Below are 19605 nucleotides of genomic sequence, written 5' to 3' on the forward strand. Positions count from 1 at the left end.
GAGGCTGGCGATTTGGAAATGCTAGTGCGACGTCACAACCGCCTTGTCGTTGAGCAGAAAAAAAAAAAAAAGTAAACAAAAGAACCTGCTTTTTTGGATATAATTTTTTTTCCTCATGATTTTACATCTGTTCAATGTTATATTATTTAAAAATAATTTCAGCTAAATTTTCATCCAAAGAAACGTTTACAGAATGGTAAACAATGCTAACAATAATCTGTCTTTGTCTTGAAGGCAAAATGACGTTGTTGTGGTTCATTTTATTGTAGAAAAAGATGGTTTTTTTTTAACACAAGCAGTAACATGAGGTATTTTCTTCCTGGCTACATAAACAAATGTTTATGAAACAACAATAATAATAACAATAATAATAAGTTGAAGTAATAGGTAGTATCACAGTGAGAACATCAATAGTTTGTGGTGGATTTACTCGCTACGCATAACATTCAAATACATGGAATCATCATTAGAAGCAAGCACGACACCTTAGCTTTGGTACACAAATGCAACATGAGATTATACATCAAGTAAACATATTGTATACATACATGACAGAGAATAATACAAAAACAAGCTTGGAATTTTTAAAAAACGTAGTGCAATGTCACATTGTTATCGTTTGTTTTTTCTCTGTGAACAAGCAGCTGACCACCATCTTGTTGTAATTGTCGTCAATAAATTGAAAAAATCCTGAGCGAGGCGTCTTTTTCAGTCCTGTGTTTCAGTCCCAACACGACACATGCTTGTTCTATGACCTCTACCAGCAGTCATGCTAACATTAGCTTGATTAGCATCTTAAAGGGGAACTAAACCCAATATCAAAACTTCATATTTGAACACTTTCACTGCCATTGACGGCTTTAGAAGTCAACTATCCATGTTAACTGGGAAGGCTGGCAGTGAATGAGTTAAAAGTAAAATGTTTAAATCTTCTTTATCTGATGCTGTTTACTTAAATGTACCACATTTCGTAAAAGAACATTTAAAAGATCGCCATGTTTATATCTTTTCACTCTTGCGAGTGTGCAAATTTGCGAGAATGTTATGTGCATCAGCCTCTTTATTTTCACAGGAAACCAGACAGAGTTGGTAAATGTTAAGCAACAACAAGCTATGATCGGCCAGATCCACTTATCGAGCCAGCTCACGGTGGAAGCGTGATTCAATTGACTGGCAACGGTCAGTGAGTCAAGTTGCTGTCCTACGATCCTACCTTATGCTGCCATCATATACAGTTGCCACCAACATCAAAACAACACTATTCCGAAATAATGTTAAATTGCTAATTTATTATGCTAAAAAAATAAAAATAAACGCCAATTCATTACACTGTCATCGATTACTAATTTGTATAACACGGCGCCAGTTCGCGGGCATTAGCGGCTAGGAGCTAGCTGCTCGTCGGCCGGCTGCGAGTGTTGGGTAGGCAGGAGACAGCCACCGGACTACTTTTAAAAGGCTGTTTCATAAGCAAAAATGAATCTGCACACTTACCTTTGATGCTGACAGCCTAACACACTTGCACTTCCTAGCTATCAATTTTATCAAACCATGCTTGCTAAGATGCGCTGTAAACAAGGCAACAAGCTACAGTACTTGTGATGTACACTTTTGGTTTTCCGGCCGATAACCATTTCACTAAACATGGGTGCCCCCGTACGTCGATGAATGATGACATGATCGTAATATTAATCAGATTAGCGTGTTATGACTAGTGTTGGCACATACAATTTATGTATACATTTTTCATTTAGTTCCCCTTTAATCTCATCTGCATCTTCAACATGTTTTTGTTTTGTGTACAGAAGGTCGACGGAGCGTGCAGCATTAGCATGACGCTAACACTGCTGGACAAATGATGATGCAGACGCTAGCAAGCAGCTACGAGGCTGTCTGAGGTCAAAGTTGAAAAGTTGTGATGAGGATTTGGAATAGAAAAGAGGTTGAGCCACTTACAGTTCGACATGCCTTAAGGGTCCTCCACCTCACCCCACCCTGAGGTGATTTTTCAATTTTTTTAAAGTTTTTTGCAGCAACCAATCAGGCGATGGGAAGAGCTGCCCCTGAGTCTTGAGTGGCAGTCCAGGAGGCGGTGGCTGCGGCGGCGGGCCTCTTGGCACTAGCGTGTCTGCGAGTGTGTTTGGTCAGGTGGTCGCTGCGCATAAAGCGGCGTGCGCACACACCACACACAAACTTTTTCTCGCCCGTGTGCGTGCGGCGGTGGCGGGAAAGCTCGTCAGAGCGGGCAAACTTTTTGTCGCAGCCTTCCCAGCGGCAGCTGAACGGCTTCTCGCCTGCAGAAAAACAATGGTTTTCTTTAAATCAAAATCATAACCATCCATTAGTTTTCTAGACCACTTGTCCTCACTAGGGTCACACGTGAGGTGAAGCCTATCCAGGCAGACTTTGGATGAGGAGCTGGACTTGTCCCCAGTCAATCATAGGGCAAAAATAGACCAGCAATAAAACTGGTTGCTATTCAATGTCAGGTGGAATGGTCCACAAAATTCATGGTTTGATACATATTACGGTTTTCCAATAACTTGTGGCCACCAGCAGTTGTGAAAGTACAAGTACAGTTTTGTGCTCGCATTTTTTTTTAATCTAGTTTGCCACCTTTTTCCCCTCTAACCATGTGTCATAACAAAGTGAGTGGTAAGAAAAAGAAACAGATGATGATCATTAAATTAAAGCTTGAAATCATACATGAGTGAGAGGTGTGTGTGTGGTCCACTTGGCCAAGCACTACGAGCGTAGAAGTTGCACCCTATGTGCTACACTCAAGCAGAAGGTGTCAATAAAGTTTTTAACGTCAGCCAAGGGCATTATAATAATTTCTCATCTGCGGACCTCTGTCCATGAAAAGATGGCGAAGCGGCTGAAAGTGTGTTAAAAAAGGCCACACAATTTTTTTTTTATTAAGTTCAGCCAATGAAGGGAAATAATAATCACTTAATTAATTAAAAACATCGTATTGCTTTACATTAACTTTTATTATGTTTTATCAAGTTTTCATATTTATATTTTACAATTCTATGCTATTTCTCGTCGTTAAAAAAATATGTTAAAAAAAAGAGAAAAATGGTGTTAGGGGGCCGGACCATATTAATAGCAGTTCCATTACTTTCAAAAGGTAAAACTGATTTACGATACGAGTGTTTGGAGTTACAAGCATGGTCAGGGAACAAATTAAACTTGTAAATCAAACATGTGTGGTAAAGTGTGTGTTCCCTACCTGTGTGCGTGCGCAGGTGAGCTTTGAGGTGGGAGCTCTTGAAGTACGTTTTCTTGCATCCCGGAAAGTCGCACACGTAGTTGCGTCGTCGGGAGAAGTCCTGGGCAGCGTTCCCGCCGGCGCCCGAGGTCAAGTAGAGGGGGGTAGGCGCCAGGGGCAGCAGCTTGGCACTCCCCAGTGTCACCAGCGTCCGGGGGGCCGGCGTGCGCGGGACCACCAGCATGACGGCGCCCCGCGGCATGGCCGAGCTCACTAGGGAGACGCCCTGCGCCGGCACAAAGGCGGAGATCAGTCCTGGACGGTTGCCCAGCGGGAAAAGCTGGCACAGGAGCGGCGAGACGGAAGGAGCTGGCGATGAAGATGGCGAGGAAAGCGGGGGAGCGACATGAGGATCCTGACTCGGAGTGGGCGGGGCAGCGGCGGTGGGCGGCGCTCCGAGGTTGTCTGCGGTGTGGCGTATGACGCTGGTTGCCATGGCGGTGGCGCCCTCGACGGGTGTCACAGCGCAGTCGTCGGGCGGGCGTGACGGGACTGAGGTGGTTCCAAAGGCGTCAGCCTCGCCGAAGCTGGGACTGTGAGGCGGAGTCATGCACTGCAGGTAGGGATCACGTGATCAGCACGTGTTTTCACCGATATCAAATTCGGAAAGCTTGTTGCACATTTATTCGATATTTTACTACTGCGCTGATTGGTCCATGTACTAGTAGAGCTGGGCGATATGGACAAAATTTGATATCCCAATAACGATATACTGTATATCCCGATGTCAGAGTTTTCCTTAAAATTACATAAACTAATGGCAATTTTATGTGATCTTTTTCCGTTTATTTATAATAAAAATAATATATAGACTACACAATAAAATGAAATAAATATTTAAAGTAAATAAAATAAAACAAATATCCAGTGGGCAAATAAATACCATTAAAAAAAATCTGGTAGTAAAATCACTGTTCAAGGAACTTAAAGGGCAAAGAATTAAAATAAATACAACACAGTGCTTCAAGTAACATTCAAGTGTACTTACTATTTATCCAGTAAAAGTGCTAATAAATGAACTGCTTCAGAGGTTAAGTTTTAGGAACACAAGATTGTCAGTTGTTGAAGGCGTGACTGTGATGTCTCAGTCTAAACACCAGGGGCACCATGTAAAAGGAATATGCAAATAAGAGATATACGTAAATACGGAAGCGTATTGCATTCACTTGGATTAAAAAAAAAAAAAAAAAAAACTCCTGTTTTTCCGAGTAATTTTTTAGGGCTTTGTTTTTTGGAATATGTTTTCTGTTTTTCTGAGTATTTTTTGTGTTTTTCTGACTAATTATTTTTCTGTCTAATTTTTTCCCCCTGTTTTTCTGAGTAAATACCCCCCCACCCCCTGTTTTTCTGAATTCAAGTGACTCCGTAGTAAGCAACATGACCGGCTTATTTAGTTTTATTTTGATATGGGTTTAAGACACTGGGAGATACTCCTGTCTTTGAGTCACATAGATGGTATTGTTATTAGTCATTAGAAAAAAAAAATTGTCAGACAAAAAATTGTAAGTAAAACAGGGGGGGAAGGGGGAATTACTCAGAAAAAGGGGGATAAAATGACAGAAAAACTGAGAAAAATAGTTAGTCAGAAAAACAGAAAAAAATATTCAAAAAAACAAAGCCCTTGAAAAAATTACTCAGAAAAACCGGAGTTGTTCTTTTTGTATCCAAGTGAATGCAATACGCTTCCGTAGGTAAGAGACAAAGAAAGAGATGAAGAATATAGTCATGTGGATGGATCCTGGTTACAAGTAGATGGATAGATGCCAGGTTCTTTGTTTGACTTTACAACACTGAAAATCAGCAAAGCTCTGACAATTTATTTTTAGGGAATCTTTGTTTGAATGTCATTATCTGTCTTATGCTGTAACATGTTAGTGTTTATTAAAAAAAAAAAAAAAAAAAAAAAAAAAAAAAAAAGGAAAAGAGCTAATATCAGCCGTAATATGAGCCGATTAAAATGGCCGGCTGATTAAGCAGTTGGGCCCTATTATTTATCCTATGTTTGGATTCACTTAGTAAACTGTATTTGGTTATTCTTTCTCTCTTGGAAAACCACACACACACAAACACAAGTCCTAACAAACATTCAGTGTTTTTAGTCCCAATTTTTGACTTCATTCTTTATCCTGCTTTTATGTTTAACCGCTAACACTCCCCAGCTTGAGCCAGGAAAAACCCTGACTGATTATTCGCTTGATCAGTATAGCAAGTTTTTCCTGAATCGAAAAGAGTGTCATTGAACTCTCACCAGAGATGACAACGCCGCCATCTCATTGGCTGAGGCTCCGCCCTCTGAGTGCGGGGGGGTGGAGTCACACGAGTCAGAGGTGGGCGTCAGCGGGCGGGCCTCCGCCAAACTTTGACCCCAGAAGCTCATGCTGACTAGCGCCTCGGCCGCCTCCAAGTCCACCTGGAGGTCAAAGGTTACTTACGGTAAATGCATGAAATCATGTGTCACTGCCTTCCTGCGTGCTGATTGGCCAGTACATAAAACACACTGGGGAGAGGGTGATGCCACCCTGTATTAGCCCCACCCACATTTACATACAGTGAAGGGGAGTGGGCAGCTGACTAGAAGTTGACGTTCTGAAAATTCACAAACACCCACCCTGAACTCGTTGTGAGGAAGACAAACAATGGATTGGTTGCCAGTCAGTAACAGGGCGCATATGCAGTGCCGTGAAATAGAGTTGGCCCCCTTCTCAAATTCTTACATATATTTTTTCTGTATAGTTTCCTCCCTTTAATGTTTAAGATCATCACACAAATGTAAATATCTGACAAATATAACCCAAGTGAACTTAAAATGCTGTTTTAAATTATTTCATTTATTAAGGGGAAAAACAAACTATTCAAAGTTACCTGGCTATGTGTGAAAAAGTAATGGCCCCCTAAACCCAATAACTGGTTGTGCCATCCTCAGCAGCAACAACTGAAATCAAACATTTTCCTTAACTTTCACATCTCTGTGGAGATATTTTGGCCCACTCTTCCTTGCAGAATTGTTTGAATTCAGCAAAATGGAGGGTTTCGAGCATGAACGGCCTTTTTAAGGTCATGCCCTTGCATTTCAATCAGATTCCACTCTGGACTTTGACTACACCACTTCAAAACCTTCATTTGTTTTTTTCAAAGCCAGTCAGAAGTTGACTTGCTGGTGTTCGTTATCCTTATCCTGCTGCAGAACCCAAGTGTGCCTCAGTTTGAGGTCACAAACTGACAGCTGAACATTTTTCTTCAGGTTTTTCTGTTACAGAGCAGATTTCATGGTTCTATCCACAGCGAGTTGTCCAGGTACTGAAGGAGCCAAGCAGTCCAAGACCATCATACTACCACCACCATGTTATGACTGTTGGTATGATGTTCTTTTTCTGAAATTCTGTGCTAGATTTCTGCCAGATATAACAAGATTCACACCTTTCAAAAAGTTCAACTTTCATCTCGTCAGTCCATATAACATTCTCCCAAAAGTCTTGTCTTGTCAATCATTCAGATGTTTTTTTTTTTTCCAAAAGTAAGACCAGCCTTTACGTTCTTTTTGGTCAGCAGTGGTTTTCGCATTGGAACTCTGCCATGGATCCCATTATTGCCCATTATCTTCCTTATTGTTGTCATGAACACTAACTGCAGTTCTTTAGAAGTAGTCCTGAGTTCCTTTATGGTCTCCTGGATAAGTCATTGCTGTTTTCTTGGAGTAATCTTTGTAGGCTGGCCACTCCTAGGAAGGTTCACCACAGTTCTATGTTTTCTCCATGTGAGGATAATGGCCCTGCCTATGGTTCGCTGGAACCTTAAAGCTTTAGAAATCGCTTTTGTAACCCTTTCTAGACTGATAGATGTAATTTAGTTTATTTCTCGACAAACACATTTCAGCACATATATTGTGAGAGAGCAAGCGCAATGGATAGCACAAAAATATTGTACAAACACTATAAGAAATTGAATAATTGTAATCACAAAACTGAATCGCGGTATCGTGGAGGTTTCCGCAGTGACAATAAAATACATTCTATTCTGTTATATTCAAACAATGGTCGCCAATCAATGTCAGGGCACATAAGAACAAACAAGCATTGACACCTATGGAAACATCCCAGACATGTTTTTGTGACGTGAAAGGCGTAAATTTACCATACTAACTACCCAGCAGAGATTCTAACCCAGAATCTCAAAACTGTGAGGCAGACGTGCTAACCACTTGTTTACCCCTCCAACAATCATAAGAATTTTAATGCAGAATAATGACATTATCGGCGTTTAAACAAATGAGCATCATGTTGACAATGATAAAAATTATCATGATGAAAATAAAAATGGGTTGATGATCACCACTTGGCCGCATCATGTGTGGCGGGAGGACTCGGGTTGAGGTGACCTGAGATGAACCAGCAGCAGCCCGCCAATCGAACGCGAGACAGCAAGAAAAGGTCGCCTGTGGCGGTCCGATTCTGTTCGACCAAGGCCGCTTTGTTTTGTTAGTACTCACCTGGCGCGAGAGCAGCATGGCGAGACGCGGAAGAAAAGCTGCTCGCTCAGGATCCGCCGGCCGGGCGCAGTTCAGCTGAGGAGTCACACACTGGGGGAAAAACAACAGGAAAGGTGGGAGGGTGGAGGGGGGGGGGGGTGGCGTGCGCGGCGGCCTACGGGCGACCAATCAGCAGCAAAGGTGTAGCAGGCTTTGGCGAATAGACGGCGGTGAGGGGCGCGGTCACTGTCGGGCCGAGGCGCCATTGGCCGGAGGCTGTCGGAAGGCGGCGCCAAGGAGTCAGCGGTGTCACAGTAAACTCCATGAACCCCATGAACCCGCCAGCGCGTGCGCGTTAGAACACTGCGCGCCGCCGTCGCGTGCCCGCGCATTTCTGTACAGGATAAACAAACCCACGTGCGAGTACACGCTAAATACCTATATTATCCAGTGTTATAATAATCTATTGGTTGAATCCACTTTTCAAAGGAATAATTCAAGAGTCCTGTTGATACATCCATTCAGGTAATGAAAAATCATACCTACATCATTTTGTAACTGTCAGAAAATACCAAACAACAACAAAAATCATCAAATTCCACAAACAAGAAAAGTCCAGTTGCCTCAATTCAACCTTTGCGGATTATCGCTACATGGACGTAAAGAAAGAACATCATTTTTAGCAAGTGTATACTACTTTTTACTGATATTGAGACAGTAAGTTAAAAAAGACACCTGCAATTATCCTATTAAGCAAAAGATAGTCACTAATAAAACACACTAAATGCACAAGTAATATACTTTTTTTTTTTTTTTTTTTTAACTGAATCATAACACTAATAAACATTGTACACAACACATCACTGCAAAATTGTTCCTATTGAATAGACCTCAGTGAATGTAATAAAAGAAAAATATAAAAAATTGTATTTTTAGACTAACAAGGAAGTATGAACCGAGCGACTGTGTGTGTTGTAAACAAAGCTCCACTACAGGAGTACAGAACAGGGTTGGGTAGGTTTGGGGGGTAGGGCGTTGAGTGTGGTGGGCCCCTTTGTTTTTGGTGCACTTAACGCTTTCCAGACCATCACGAAGCAGGTGACACGTCATCCTGTCGGCCGGTGGGGGTAGGCAGACAAAGGGCCCCGTTTCATTCCTCGCTGCTTCCTGCGGCGGCGGCGCTCCATCTGCTCGTGTGTATGACAGGCGGGCGGCGGGGTGAGCAGCCCCGGTGACAATTCAAAACGTGTGCTCGCACCGCGCTTGGGAGGGGACACTTTGAGTGGAATAAAAAAACGCAACCAAAACCCACCGAAAAACACACACGCACGCACACACAAGTCAAGTGTGCACATTACAACAGTTCATTCTGTTTTTTCCAAGAAGCAAAACTCAAGCAAGTGCAAACAAGCACAAGCACACGCACGCACACGCACACGCACACACACGCACGTGCATGCACAAACCGAGACAAACACACAACAGAATGTAGCATACACCGTTGCCATGGTTACCACCAAATTGATAAGCTGCTTAAGGACATCAACGATGACAAACTAAACTCTGTGCGCAGTAAGTGGAATGTTTCTAGTTTCCAGATGTTGAAAAGGTTTGACTTGGCTAACTATCAATCAGTGTTCATGTGATGATGTCATGAGTTCCAGTAATCCTGCACTATATATATATATATATTGCACTACTGCTATCGTAGTATAGTGCTGATTTTTCTCTTAAACAAATGCATTTTTTTGTGGTTGTTGAAATACGTTGACAATATGTTCAAAAGTGTGTTTGCTGGACACTATTTCAAATTGACAGTGCAGAAAATGAAAAAACAAAAATTGACCGAGTTACTGGTTTGGTCCATAACATCCGATGGCAAAAATGTTAATTATTGATTTCCAAGAAAAAGTACGTTTGCAAATGTCTTATTTTGATTGACTGCTTTCAATTACTATAGAAATCTGAGAATATTTACTGTTAAGTGGCTAAAATTCTGAGGACTTGGGACAATTTGAAGTTAACAAGGTCTCTGAACGATTAATTGATCATCAAAATAGTTGTCCATTAATTTGATAATCGAGTGCTTGTTGGTTACTCGATTGTTGCACTTCTAAATTAAAGCGTTCAGGAGGGCTCTTGCAGCTTAAACTATCAAACAAATACATTGATTTTGTATTCCATTATGTATTTTCTGCACATTTTATGCTTGCAAAAAGTTGTATTCAAATACATTTACAACACACATTACAAAAAAGGTGTTTAAATACCTTAGGTTTATTAGGCTTACAGTGAAAAAATAAATAAAAATAAATCACAGATTTTCACCTCTCGTGTTCAATGTACAGTACTTTGTTTCAATATTGACAAGGTCGTGTGTTGCTCTGTCTTGACATCGATCGCACAAGTCCGATCGAAAAATAAATAGTCCCTTTTTCTTCTTTATGTCCATGAAATGAGGTCACGTAACCCCGTCAGGTTGCTTTTCTCACCTTTCTCGAGAGGACACGCCTCTCAAGGTTCAGCACTTCCTGGTGCAGCTGGCTGAGGTTGACCTGCAACAAGAAGCTGAAGAGCTGGAGCAGCCATAGGTAGGATCGAGGCAGTGTGGCTTCCGTCTCCTCGTAGTGAATACTGCCCCCGGAGCTACTGTGTAGATAAGATATAACGTGTGCGTGAAATGCTAGTTTGTGGCCACAAAATACTCACCTGTGGCCAACAAGTTGGGTGAACATATACAAATGAATATTAATATCATTATCGGACTTGTGGGTAAGCAAAAGGAGCGCTTCTCTAAAAATGTCCCATGTTAGCTTAATGCTAGTGAACCTTCTTTGTTATATGGTTTGATTTAACATTTTGGTGTTTAAATATACAATCTCTTTAGCCTTGTCAGTTTTGCAGTAAACTTCAAGTGTGCGGTACAAACGTGCGCGAGCCGTGGGCTACGGAATACTTTAAAAAGTGTCTTGTAATAAGTTCAAGTGCATTTTATCACATCTACAGCAAGTGAGAGGAGTAAAACTATACAATGAAAAGTTTTCTTGATATATCTCTATATCGTAGGTGGGTCTGGAACGTGTCCTCCGATAAAAAACCTTCAGTGTACCTATTTTGTGGCCACAAATTTGTATTTTGTGAGAGAGTCATGTCTATATTATGGCCACAATTTCCCCCCCGCATGACATGTCTGAGAGCTCCGTAGGAGAGCGCAACACAATCGGCGCACAAACCTCCTCCACGCCAGGGAGCACAGATTGCCGCAGACTTGGAGCGAAGGGTGCCAGTACGCCGTGTTGACGTGGGTCAGGACTTCCTGTTTTAGGGTGACCACGGCGTTGAGTTTCTTGTCACGCAGACTTGGACCGTCAGCGCCGTCCTCTTCCCCCCAGCAGAACGTGAAAGAGGACGGCGGCACTGGGGGGTTGCCTGCCATGCAGGATGACAATCTCTCCAAACACGACTTAAGCGTCTTGGCCATTCCTGCACACACACAGGATTGCATGTACACAAACCGCACACACATTCATAGGCGCGCACAGAGTTGCATACATGTGTGCGTGCGCACACACACCTCCACGCACACAAATGCTTTTTGATGTTTGAGTCCATTTACTCGTTCCTGCGTCTTACTTTGTTTTTTCACAACACAACATTGGACCTTCCCCTTTGAGGAAAGAGTCGTGGTGTTCCACTGCTTTCTGTTGGACACACACACACACACACACACACACAAAATGTTGAAGGCAACACCACCACCATGAGGCCCATTAAGTCGCATCCCACCTGGCGGTGGCACGCTCTTGCATCTGCTGCGCTCGAATCTTGGCGACGTGCAGCAGACGGTACCACCTCCTCAGGCTGAAGGTACTTCCTGTCTGTGGCGACCGGTCATGTGACGTACATTCTTCGGTCACCAGATCACCGGCGGCATTTGACAAATACCTGAAGGTCAAAACTAAATATCATATATGCAAACAGGAAGTGGCAACGGCAGAGGAAACAGTGGTCTTATCTTAAGTCTCTTAATCACATCGTTCCTAGCTCCTCAAAACATTGAAAGTGACCCAGAAATTGTTCTCACGCCACCAAGTATTTTTTTTTTTTCTCAACACGTTAAATATGTTTTAGTGCTGAGAACAATTTAGTAGTGAATTGCTCAGATATTACATTAAACTCTTTTTGTACCTTCTCAGTTGTCCGAATCTTTTTGGATGGAGCTGAAAATGAGGCCATATGACACAACCAGGACTCCAACATGAGTCGGCCCTCCTCCACTATAGAAGTACCGAGCGCCTTCAGTGGCTCTTCTGCACAACCGTCACTTCCTTATTGATAATAACTAGGCCGATTTCTACCACTGCAGCGCGCAGTCGGCCATCAAGCTATGCCTACAACATGACAAAAAACATTTGAAGAACGGCTCGCGATTCACAATCGTCTTTGCATCTGCAAAGTTGAGAAGTTGTTAACAGTGTCTGTCAATCTTCTCGTATCCTTTATGGAATTTCTGATGGGGGGCGCTAACATGTAAACGGAGGAGCGAGGCGTGAGAAAGTTGCAAATTGAGAAATGAGTTGAGCCCTAAGTGACATTGGCAGCGAAAACGGGTAGTATCATCAGCAAACGTCTGAGGTAACTGGATGCGCCATCACCATTCTGTGTGGTCGTCCAGGCCGAATAGGAACTTCATGGTGACGATGATAAGAGCGGCAGCCTGGATGTCATAGTTGGGCAGTGTGGGGTGGCTGGACGGTTCCAACGTCCTGCACGCTGCGCCCGCCAGGCTACTGCGCTCCATCAGCATGCACACCCAAGGGTAGAGCTCATCTGTTGTGGCCGGGCGGACATTATTAGTGTCGCCATGGTTACGTGATCGTTGATGAAGAGGCATCGGCTGTGTTGGGAATTCTTCACTCATTCCAACTGCACTGTCAACTCCAACAGCACTGTAATATGGCCCACTCACCGTATAGGACACCATATTGTGGGTAGGAAGTGATTCCCAACACAGCCACTGATCACAAAAAGTGCTCTTAGCTAGCACGCTAGCATTAGCGTACCGGGTAGGTTGGCGTCGGCAAGATAGCGCAGGCTGAGCATTGCCGGGTGTAGCAGGTCCTGGCGGCGGATGGGAGGAAAAGCAGGAAGGTGCAGGAAGCAGATAAGCTTCTGGGCCTCCCGGTGTAGTGCATAGTGGCTTGGGACGCTCTACCAAGGAATACGGCACCGTTAGGACCCCAGAGAAGGATGTCAGGATGCAAAAGGTGTGAGGCGGCATCACCTGCACGCCGAAGATCCGAGCGCTGTCCAGCTTCATCGCCTCAGGGAGATCCTGGTAGGCAGTAAGATACGGGACGTGTCCGTCGCTCACCAGCCTGAAGAAGACAAGACACAAAATGTTCCACAACCTTCTGGAAGGGTTGGGGAAAAAATGATGGAACCACCCAGTGACACCCCATACCCCCGCGAATGAGAGTCCCCACCCGCGTGAAAACAGGTGGAAAAATACCATATGAGAGAAAAAAAAATATCTAGTGTACTCTCTTTCAACCCACATTTTTGCCTCTTTTTAGGCATGGATTAAGGCAGGTTCCGGAACAGCAGCGCTGACATGTCGCTCACCGTAGCAGATCGCCAAGCGTCAGCGCCTGGCGACTCCATACCAGCGCCAAGTGGATCAGTGCCAGTGTCTTGGTCATCCTCATGGCTCTGCAGCGTGACTTGCGGCTGCCCTTGGAGCCGTTCAACCAATCACTGCAGCTGTCTGCGGGTTGGAGGGTCACACATTAAGCCAGCCGTACGCAGAGCAGCCTAACTAGACGACAGAACTGGATGTTCGTTGACTAGTTCCGTTGGTATCTGACACACACAATAAATTAATTTAAATGCAAATAAACTGAAGTGTTCATGTAATTTTCTGTAAATGTAAATGATTATGACACAAACACAGGAAGTGCCATTGGCCCCAGTCCATCCTTGATTTAGAAGGCCTCTTATTTTTCTTTTGTTTAATTGTTTAAGGCCGGCACGGTGGAGACTGGTTAGCACATCTGCCTCACAGTTCTGGAGTCCGGGGTTCAAATCCCGGCCCCACATCTGGGGAGTTTGCATGTTCTCCCCGTGCCTGGGTGGGTTTTCTCCGGGCACTCCGTTTTCTTCCCACATCCCAAAAACATGCGAGGTAGGTTGATTGACGACTCTAAATTGCCCATAGGTGTGAATGTGAGTGCGAATGGTTGTTTGTTTCTATGTGCCCTCTGATTGGTCTACCCCGCCTCCCGCCCGAAGATAGCTGGGACAGGCTCCAGCAGCCCGCGACCCTGGTGAGGATAAGCAGAAAAGAAAATGGATGGATGAATTGTTTAATCTCGCAAATGTCTCGAGGAATGTCCCGATTTTTCAGTTCCGATCCTATCCAATACCGATATTGCAGCCTTGAGTATTGGCCGATACAGATATTAATCCCAAGCAATATCAGCACAAATTATGAATACTTTTACTTATTTTGTAGTATGCAATGTTAGAAATGGTTTTAAGTGATATTAGTCAAACAGAGAACAATAGTCAGCAACAGCAGGTATGAAAAAAATGGCCCATTTATTATGAACAAATGGGTTACATAAAGTTTAACATTAAACATAAGAATATAGATCAAGGAAGAAAATAAAAAATCTAATTTTAAAAAATGAACGCATGTGACTTTAAAGGCGGGCCTGGCCTGTTGATTGACATGGAAGTCAGCGAATGAGAGTAGTGTGGGCTGGCTGTAAACGGGCTAAACTGTTAGTCATTGTGCATGTGTGACGGCGTCAGTTGAGGCCATTGGGAGGTAGGGTAAGAATATGCTTGTGTTTACTGTATTTTGTTACAGTTTGTATATTAAAGCAATTGAAAGAGCACCGGGAAGGGTTTATAATTCATTCCAATTAGAGGGAGTATGGTCATGTTAAAATGGCTAATGATATTTAGTTTACTGTCGACATGCAGTTTCATAACTTAAGCCAGTTGTACTTTCCAATAGGCACATGAGCTTCTTTTATTAAATGTGATATGAACCCAAACTTTGGACATTCTGTCTTTTACACGCTTTTTCCTCCTGGCTTACGCTTATCGCTACTACGAGTCAGCAGTTACAGTCTGTGTGGAAAAATAAACAATGCAACATCCCACGATACAACAAAAAGTCTGTGACATAAGGGCGATAAAAAAAAATAAAAATCTGCGATGCAGTGACGCCACAGAAATTGAATTGGGACACAGCCAGGGATGCTGTATATGGGTACGGCTATGCGGCAGCATGCTGGATCTCCGTCGGTATTTGCTAAAGTCATTTTTGTTGTGAAAGAGCATGTGACATAACCTGCCATTTTGATTGCTCTGCGATGTTGCAATGCACTTGCCATTGCAGCTGCAATTGCAGCCAACCTAGTCACAGACAGTCAGCAACTCAACTCTCTTGAGACTAGTTAATCTTCTCTTGGGGGACTAGAACCTTCTCTCTCTGGACTAGAACCTCCTTCTCGCCCAGGACTAAAACAATCTCTCTCTCAGAGCTAGTATTTTCTCTTCGGGGACTGCAACCTTCTCTCTGGGGGCTAAACCTTCTCTCTCTCGAGACTAGTATCTTCTATGAAAAGTAGTGTGAATTGTTCAATGGCGATGGACGGCGGCTGCCTTGAGGAAGAGCGCATGCTGACCTGGTTCCAACGCGGACGTGCCGGGCGGGTACGACTTCTCACTGTCCATCTCGCTGGCGGACATGAAGGACGACTCAGCGGCGCTTCCCAAGTCCGAATCCACAGCTTGCTGAAGACACACACAAACAAAAGTTAGGTGTCAAGGTCAGAGTAGAACACAGCCACTTGGTTATGGCAGGACATTATGGCTTAACTGTAAACATGCAGCACATAGACGCCACTTTCAACACAGAATCATATGTTGAGCTCGTCGCCACATTGGATGTGGCAAAGTGGCACGATAGGCTCAAATAAGAAGATGCCTGCTTTCATTTGCTGCTTCGTGATCTACCATTATTTAAAACAAATAAGTCTTTTCTAAAGTGACTGCGATTATTAATAGCTTAACTTAACTCAAGTGCATTATAAATAAAATGTATTACTATAATTATTGAACCTTCTCTCTGGACTATCGGAGTCTCTCTTGGGACAAGAAGCTCCCAGTAGAATACAACCTTCTGTCTGGATTAGAACCTTCTCTTAGGGGACAAGTACCTCTCTTAAGACTAGAACCTTCTCAATTTGCAAAATGACTTCTTTTAGGACTCAAACTTTCTCTCTCATCACTAGGACCCCCTCTCTCAGGAATAGAATCTTGTCTCTCGGGACTAGAAGCTTCTTTTGGGGGACTTCAACCTTCTCTCTGGACCACAACCTTCTCTCCTAACTAGAAACTTCTCACAGGGAACAAGAACTTCTCTTGGGACTAGACCCTTCTCAATTGGGATTAGAATTTATTTCAGGGTTAGAACCTTCTCTCATTGGTTTAGAATTTACTATGTCCTAAACATACACTGAGTACACATTTATAATCAGCTGATTAAAAGTGACATACATTGATTTTAGTTTCCCAAAAAGCCTCCAGTATAACAATGAAGAAGCAGCATTCAGTTCGTAGGTTGTTGCCATCTGAAGTCCAGCCCATTTACTTGCATTAGGTATGCCACATACAGTGTGGAAAATGCGCTGACGTATCGTAGCAAATGGCCCAACCTGTGAGATGAGGCATCTATGTGTCTTTGTAGACACTGTCTCCGGGTCTCACCACTTTGAACTTGGCGCTCTCGACGGGGGTGTCCGTGTAAGCCTGATTGCTCGTCTGCAAGAAGCGTCGCCAAAGCGGCCACAAAACGTCGTCCTAAAGCACGCCACAGTTAGAACACGATGACAACGCCTCCCTAATCACAAACAACAACTACCACCCCCTGCCATTGTGACACCTTAAAACTTGGGGGGACGCCGAGCTCGAGCAGCGCGGCCGCTTGCTTCATCAGGATGAACTGGAAGCCTTCACACTCCAGCCACAGACACTCTCGCTCTGTACACACACACACACACACACACACACACACACACACACACACACACGCCAACAACATGGCTGCTCAAAATCACATCATCAAAATCGTAATAATAACAAATATAAAAATAAAAACACATCTAATTTTGGGCAGCTTTCATGTCATCTTATAGGATCAAAAGACCAATAAAAAAATTAAGAAATACATAAAGAACAAAATCCAGAAGTAGTATAAAATGCAAGATGCAAAATAACAACAAAAATAGATAAAAGTAGTTAGCAGCTGAAGGCTCAGTCACAAACACACTGACTTTGTCTCTTTCTTCGGATCCCTCTTTTGATGGAGGAGATCTGCGACGATCCCGGCGTGCACGGGTAGGACTGCACTTCAAGGGTTCTCTGAAAGGGAATCGCGACTGTAATGAAATGTTTGGCTGACATTATTTCTTTCAATTCAAGTAACATAACAATAAGATACAACTTTCAAAAATAATTTCCAGATTTATATGTTTTAAAAAAAAAACATTCCAACGGGGGTTTCCATTGTTGTTTGCGTTACGGTGCATTCTGGGTAGTGACATAAAAAGGGTGTGTACCCAGTTTCCCCCGTTTTTAGCAGTAGCCAAAGTAGCAGCCGGCGGCAGCAATGAAAGCTGTTCTGCCTTTTCAGTTCGAGCCAGAGAGTGATCGAACACATGACGAGAATAAACCAGTGATAAAAATGGATATGAGAATGAAGATGACGGGTGTGAAGAAGCTCAAGTTGCTCATTTTCAGTCGTGTTTTTATGGCTGCTGCTTGTCAAGCCATTTTCTTCATTTTTGTCAAGTGAGAAAATAATACTGAGGGATAAAGACATTGCCAAAAAGAGATAGCAATAGCTTAGTTTTTTTTAATACTACACAATGAATCATTTAGGGGTTTTTTCGTACCGATATTTTAAATGGGACAGTATGAAAGATAGCCTCATAGCCTAAGGAAGGAGTCGTTACGTCTTCAGCCAGCCATGGCGCTCTCGGTTGTAGGCAGTTGCCTCCCAAACAAACGTCACCCACACCACAAACGTGTTTGCGGAGTGAGCTTTCGGGCTCATCCGCGGCTCGTTGAGAAAAAAAAGAGGTACGAAGTGATATGCGGGAGAAATAAAATTCTTACGTGGCCGACAGTCAGGGAAAGTCAAAAGAGACGACAAACTGAATCTACAAAGCCACACAGACACATTGCAAGACACCGAATATCAAAAATATCAGTCCACAGCTTCAGTTCAAAAGAGGTTGGTTTGGTGGAACATGGATTTTCCATGCACTGCCGCAACTTGTATGTATTTTTATGAATACATTTACAAGGCAGGGGGATAACTGCACACTTTCTGAAAAGCTCTTTACTTTGTACAGTACGATGAATAAGCTGAGGTTGCTCAGATTTCCAGATGGATGTGGAACTTTGGCAATTTGAAACAATTTCTTGATTGTAACAAGTTTTTGTTGTTGTTGAAAAGGCACATACAGTATATAAAACCACTGTTATCTGTAAGTTGCACAAGTGTAAATGAAAGCACAGATTCATAACGTTGGAAATGCACTCAATTTTGTAAAACACAATGTCAGATTGCTCATATGATTTGCAGCAAGACAATAATCAATAAATATTAATATTTTCTTAATGTACTTGTTTTGTTGCCACTGACCTCGATGATGTTGTGACAAGACCTGCAGAAGAACCGTTGCTCGTCTGACAATCCCCAGTCCACAGACCCACACTGCGAACATGCTTCCCGGTAATTTCCCTGCATGTGGATATACGATTAGAAGCATTGTTCTATATTAGCACTGCAAGCCACACAATCATGCAGACACTCCATAGATAAAACTCACAATTAACTGATTATTTTCCTAATATCATGCTTGAAATGGAAGCGAAGATATTTGGAGGAATTAGTGAGTAATTCCCGACAAATCGGCTTTCAATTGTGGACCAAATGAGTAACCCTGAATGAGTACGACAGTGACAGTCATTAGCGGTGGCTTAGCACGTTGGATAGATGCGACGAGGTGACGTGGAAACATTTAAGTACGATGAAATACAGGAAACAAAATAAAGTTTTACAGACCGTCAAATCTTCGTTCATTTTTCCACAACAAAACGCTCTGACAGCGAAAGTTTGACACTGAAGACGCAATGCGCCTCACTTTTTTTCTTCTTCTTCTTCTTCTTCTTCTTCTTCTTCATTGACGGTCAGCATCACAACCGGATGTTTTTAACAGGTTTTCTTCCTTTTGTTTTGTCTTTCTACAATACAACTGAAAAAGAACTGCTCCCACCTACAGGAAACAATGAGAACTGCAGCCTTACGCTTCTCTCCTTCATTGCGGTGGATTTTTACCGAAATGGTTCATATTTGTAATGTTTTTTTTCGTGAAGTTGATATTCAATGTTTTTTGTTTAAAAGTATGCATAAGTAATTATTGAATAAATAGTATTACATAATCGTTGGAATTAAACTCGTAAAAGTAGGCATGAACATGACTTTTGAAAATATTAGATTTGATCTTTATATTTGTTTAGGTCTGTTCTTTTATATGTATAAGGGTTAGGTTGATTCTTGTAAGATGATTGTTGATTGTGACATTGTGATTATAGTGTTTTGATTTGTATCAGTTGCACGTGTTTTGCAGCTTAAAGCGGATTTAGATTAGTTTAGTGTTATAAATAGATGGTCCAGATGTCGCTGACACGAGATAGAGGACGATGGTTGATTTGTCTTCATTTTATTAACTTTTATGTTTTCAAATAGTGGCTCACAAGTCTGCGTTTGAACTTAAACATG

General features: G+C 42.7%; 2 protein-coding genes across 4 annotated transcripts; both read right to left on the reverse strand.

Moving 5' to 3' along the window:
- Positions 1-609: 609 nt before the first annotated feature.
- LOC133417092 (Krueppel-like factor 11) lies at positions 610-7835 on the reverse strand. Its single transcript, XM_061704587.1, has 4 exons — positions 7761-7835; positions 5523-5684; positions 3236-3827; positions 610-2294 (listed from the first exon to the last, which is right to left on the reverse strand). The coding sequence occupies exons 1-4, from the start codon at positions 7776-7778 to the stop codon at positions 2041-2043; spliced, it is 1026 nt and encodes a 341-aa protein (XP_061560571.1). The 5' UTR covers positions 7779-7835; the 3' UTR covers positions 610-2040.
- Positions 7836-10005: 2170 nt separating this feature from the next.
- Positions 10006-19023, reverse strand: taf1b (TATA box binding protein (Tbp)-associated factor, RNA polymerase I, B). 3 transcript variants are annotated; one of them, XM_061705054.1, is made up of 14 exons: positions 18889-19023; positions 18466-18564; positions 17090-17177; positions 16699-16796; positions 16524-16616; positions 15440-15548; positions 13365-13506; positions 13024-13117; positions 12803-12950; positions 12395-12569; positions 11526-11684; positions 11373-11440; positions 10973-11222; positions 10006-10385 (listed from the first exon to the last, which is right to left on the reverse strand). In XM_061705054.1, the coding sequence occupies exons 1-14, from the start codon at positions 18904-18906 to the stop codon at positions 10214-10216; spliced, it is 1713 nt and encodes a 570-aa protein (XP_061561038.1). In that variant the 5' UTR covers positions 18907-19023; the 3' UTR covers positions 10006-10213. The 3 variants fall into 3 exon arrangements, with proteins under 3 accessions (XP_061561038.1, XP_061561037.1, XP_061561039.1); XM_061705053.1 differs by having other exon boundaries at positions 10006-10388; XM_061705055.1 differs by lacking the exon at positions 10006-10385 and having other exon boundaries at positions 10979-11222; positions 11314-11440.
- Between the last annotated feature and the right edge of the window lie 582 nt (positions 19024-19605).

The sequence above is a fragment of the Phycodurus eques genome, chromosome 18, assembly GCF_024500275.1.
Source record: "Phycodurus eques isolate BA_2022a chromosome 18, UOR_Pequ_1.1, whole genome shotgun sequence".
In the NCBI taxonomy this organism is placed as follows: domain Eukaryota; kingdom Metazoa; phylum Chordata; class Actinopteri; order Syngnathiformes; family Syngnathidae; genus Phycodurus; species Phycodurus eques.

What these genes read in the sequence shown, in the direction of transcription:
- LOC133417092 (XM_061704587.1), bottom strand. An exon ending in TGGCGGCGTTGTCATCTCTG is followed by an intron (nt 3,828 to 5,522) that starts GTGAGAGTTCAA and finishes CCCTACCTGCAG; the next exon opens with TGCATGACTCCGCCTCACAG. An exon ending in TCACCTGCGCACGCACACAG is followed by an intron (nt 2,295 to 3,235) that starts GTAGGGAACACA and finishes GTTTTTCTGCAG; the next exon opens with GCGAGAAGCCGTTCAGCTGC.
- taf1b (XM_061705053.1), bottom strand. An exon ending in CAAGAGCGTGCCACCGCCAG is followed by an intron (nt 11,441 to 11,525) that starts GTGGGATGCGAC and finishes TGTGTCCAACAG; the next exon opens with AAAGCAGTGGAACACCACGA. An exon ending in TGCTCCCTGGCGTGGAGGAG is followed by an intron (nt 10,389 to 10,972) that starts GTTTGTGCGCCG and finishes TTATCTACACAG; the next exon opens with TAGCTCCGGGGGCAGTATTC.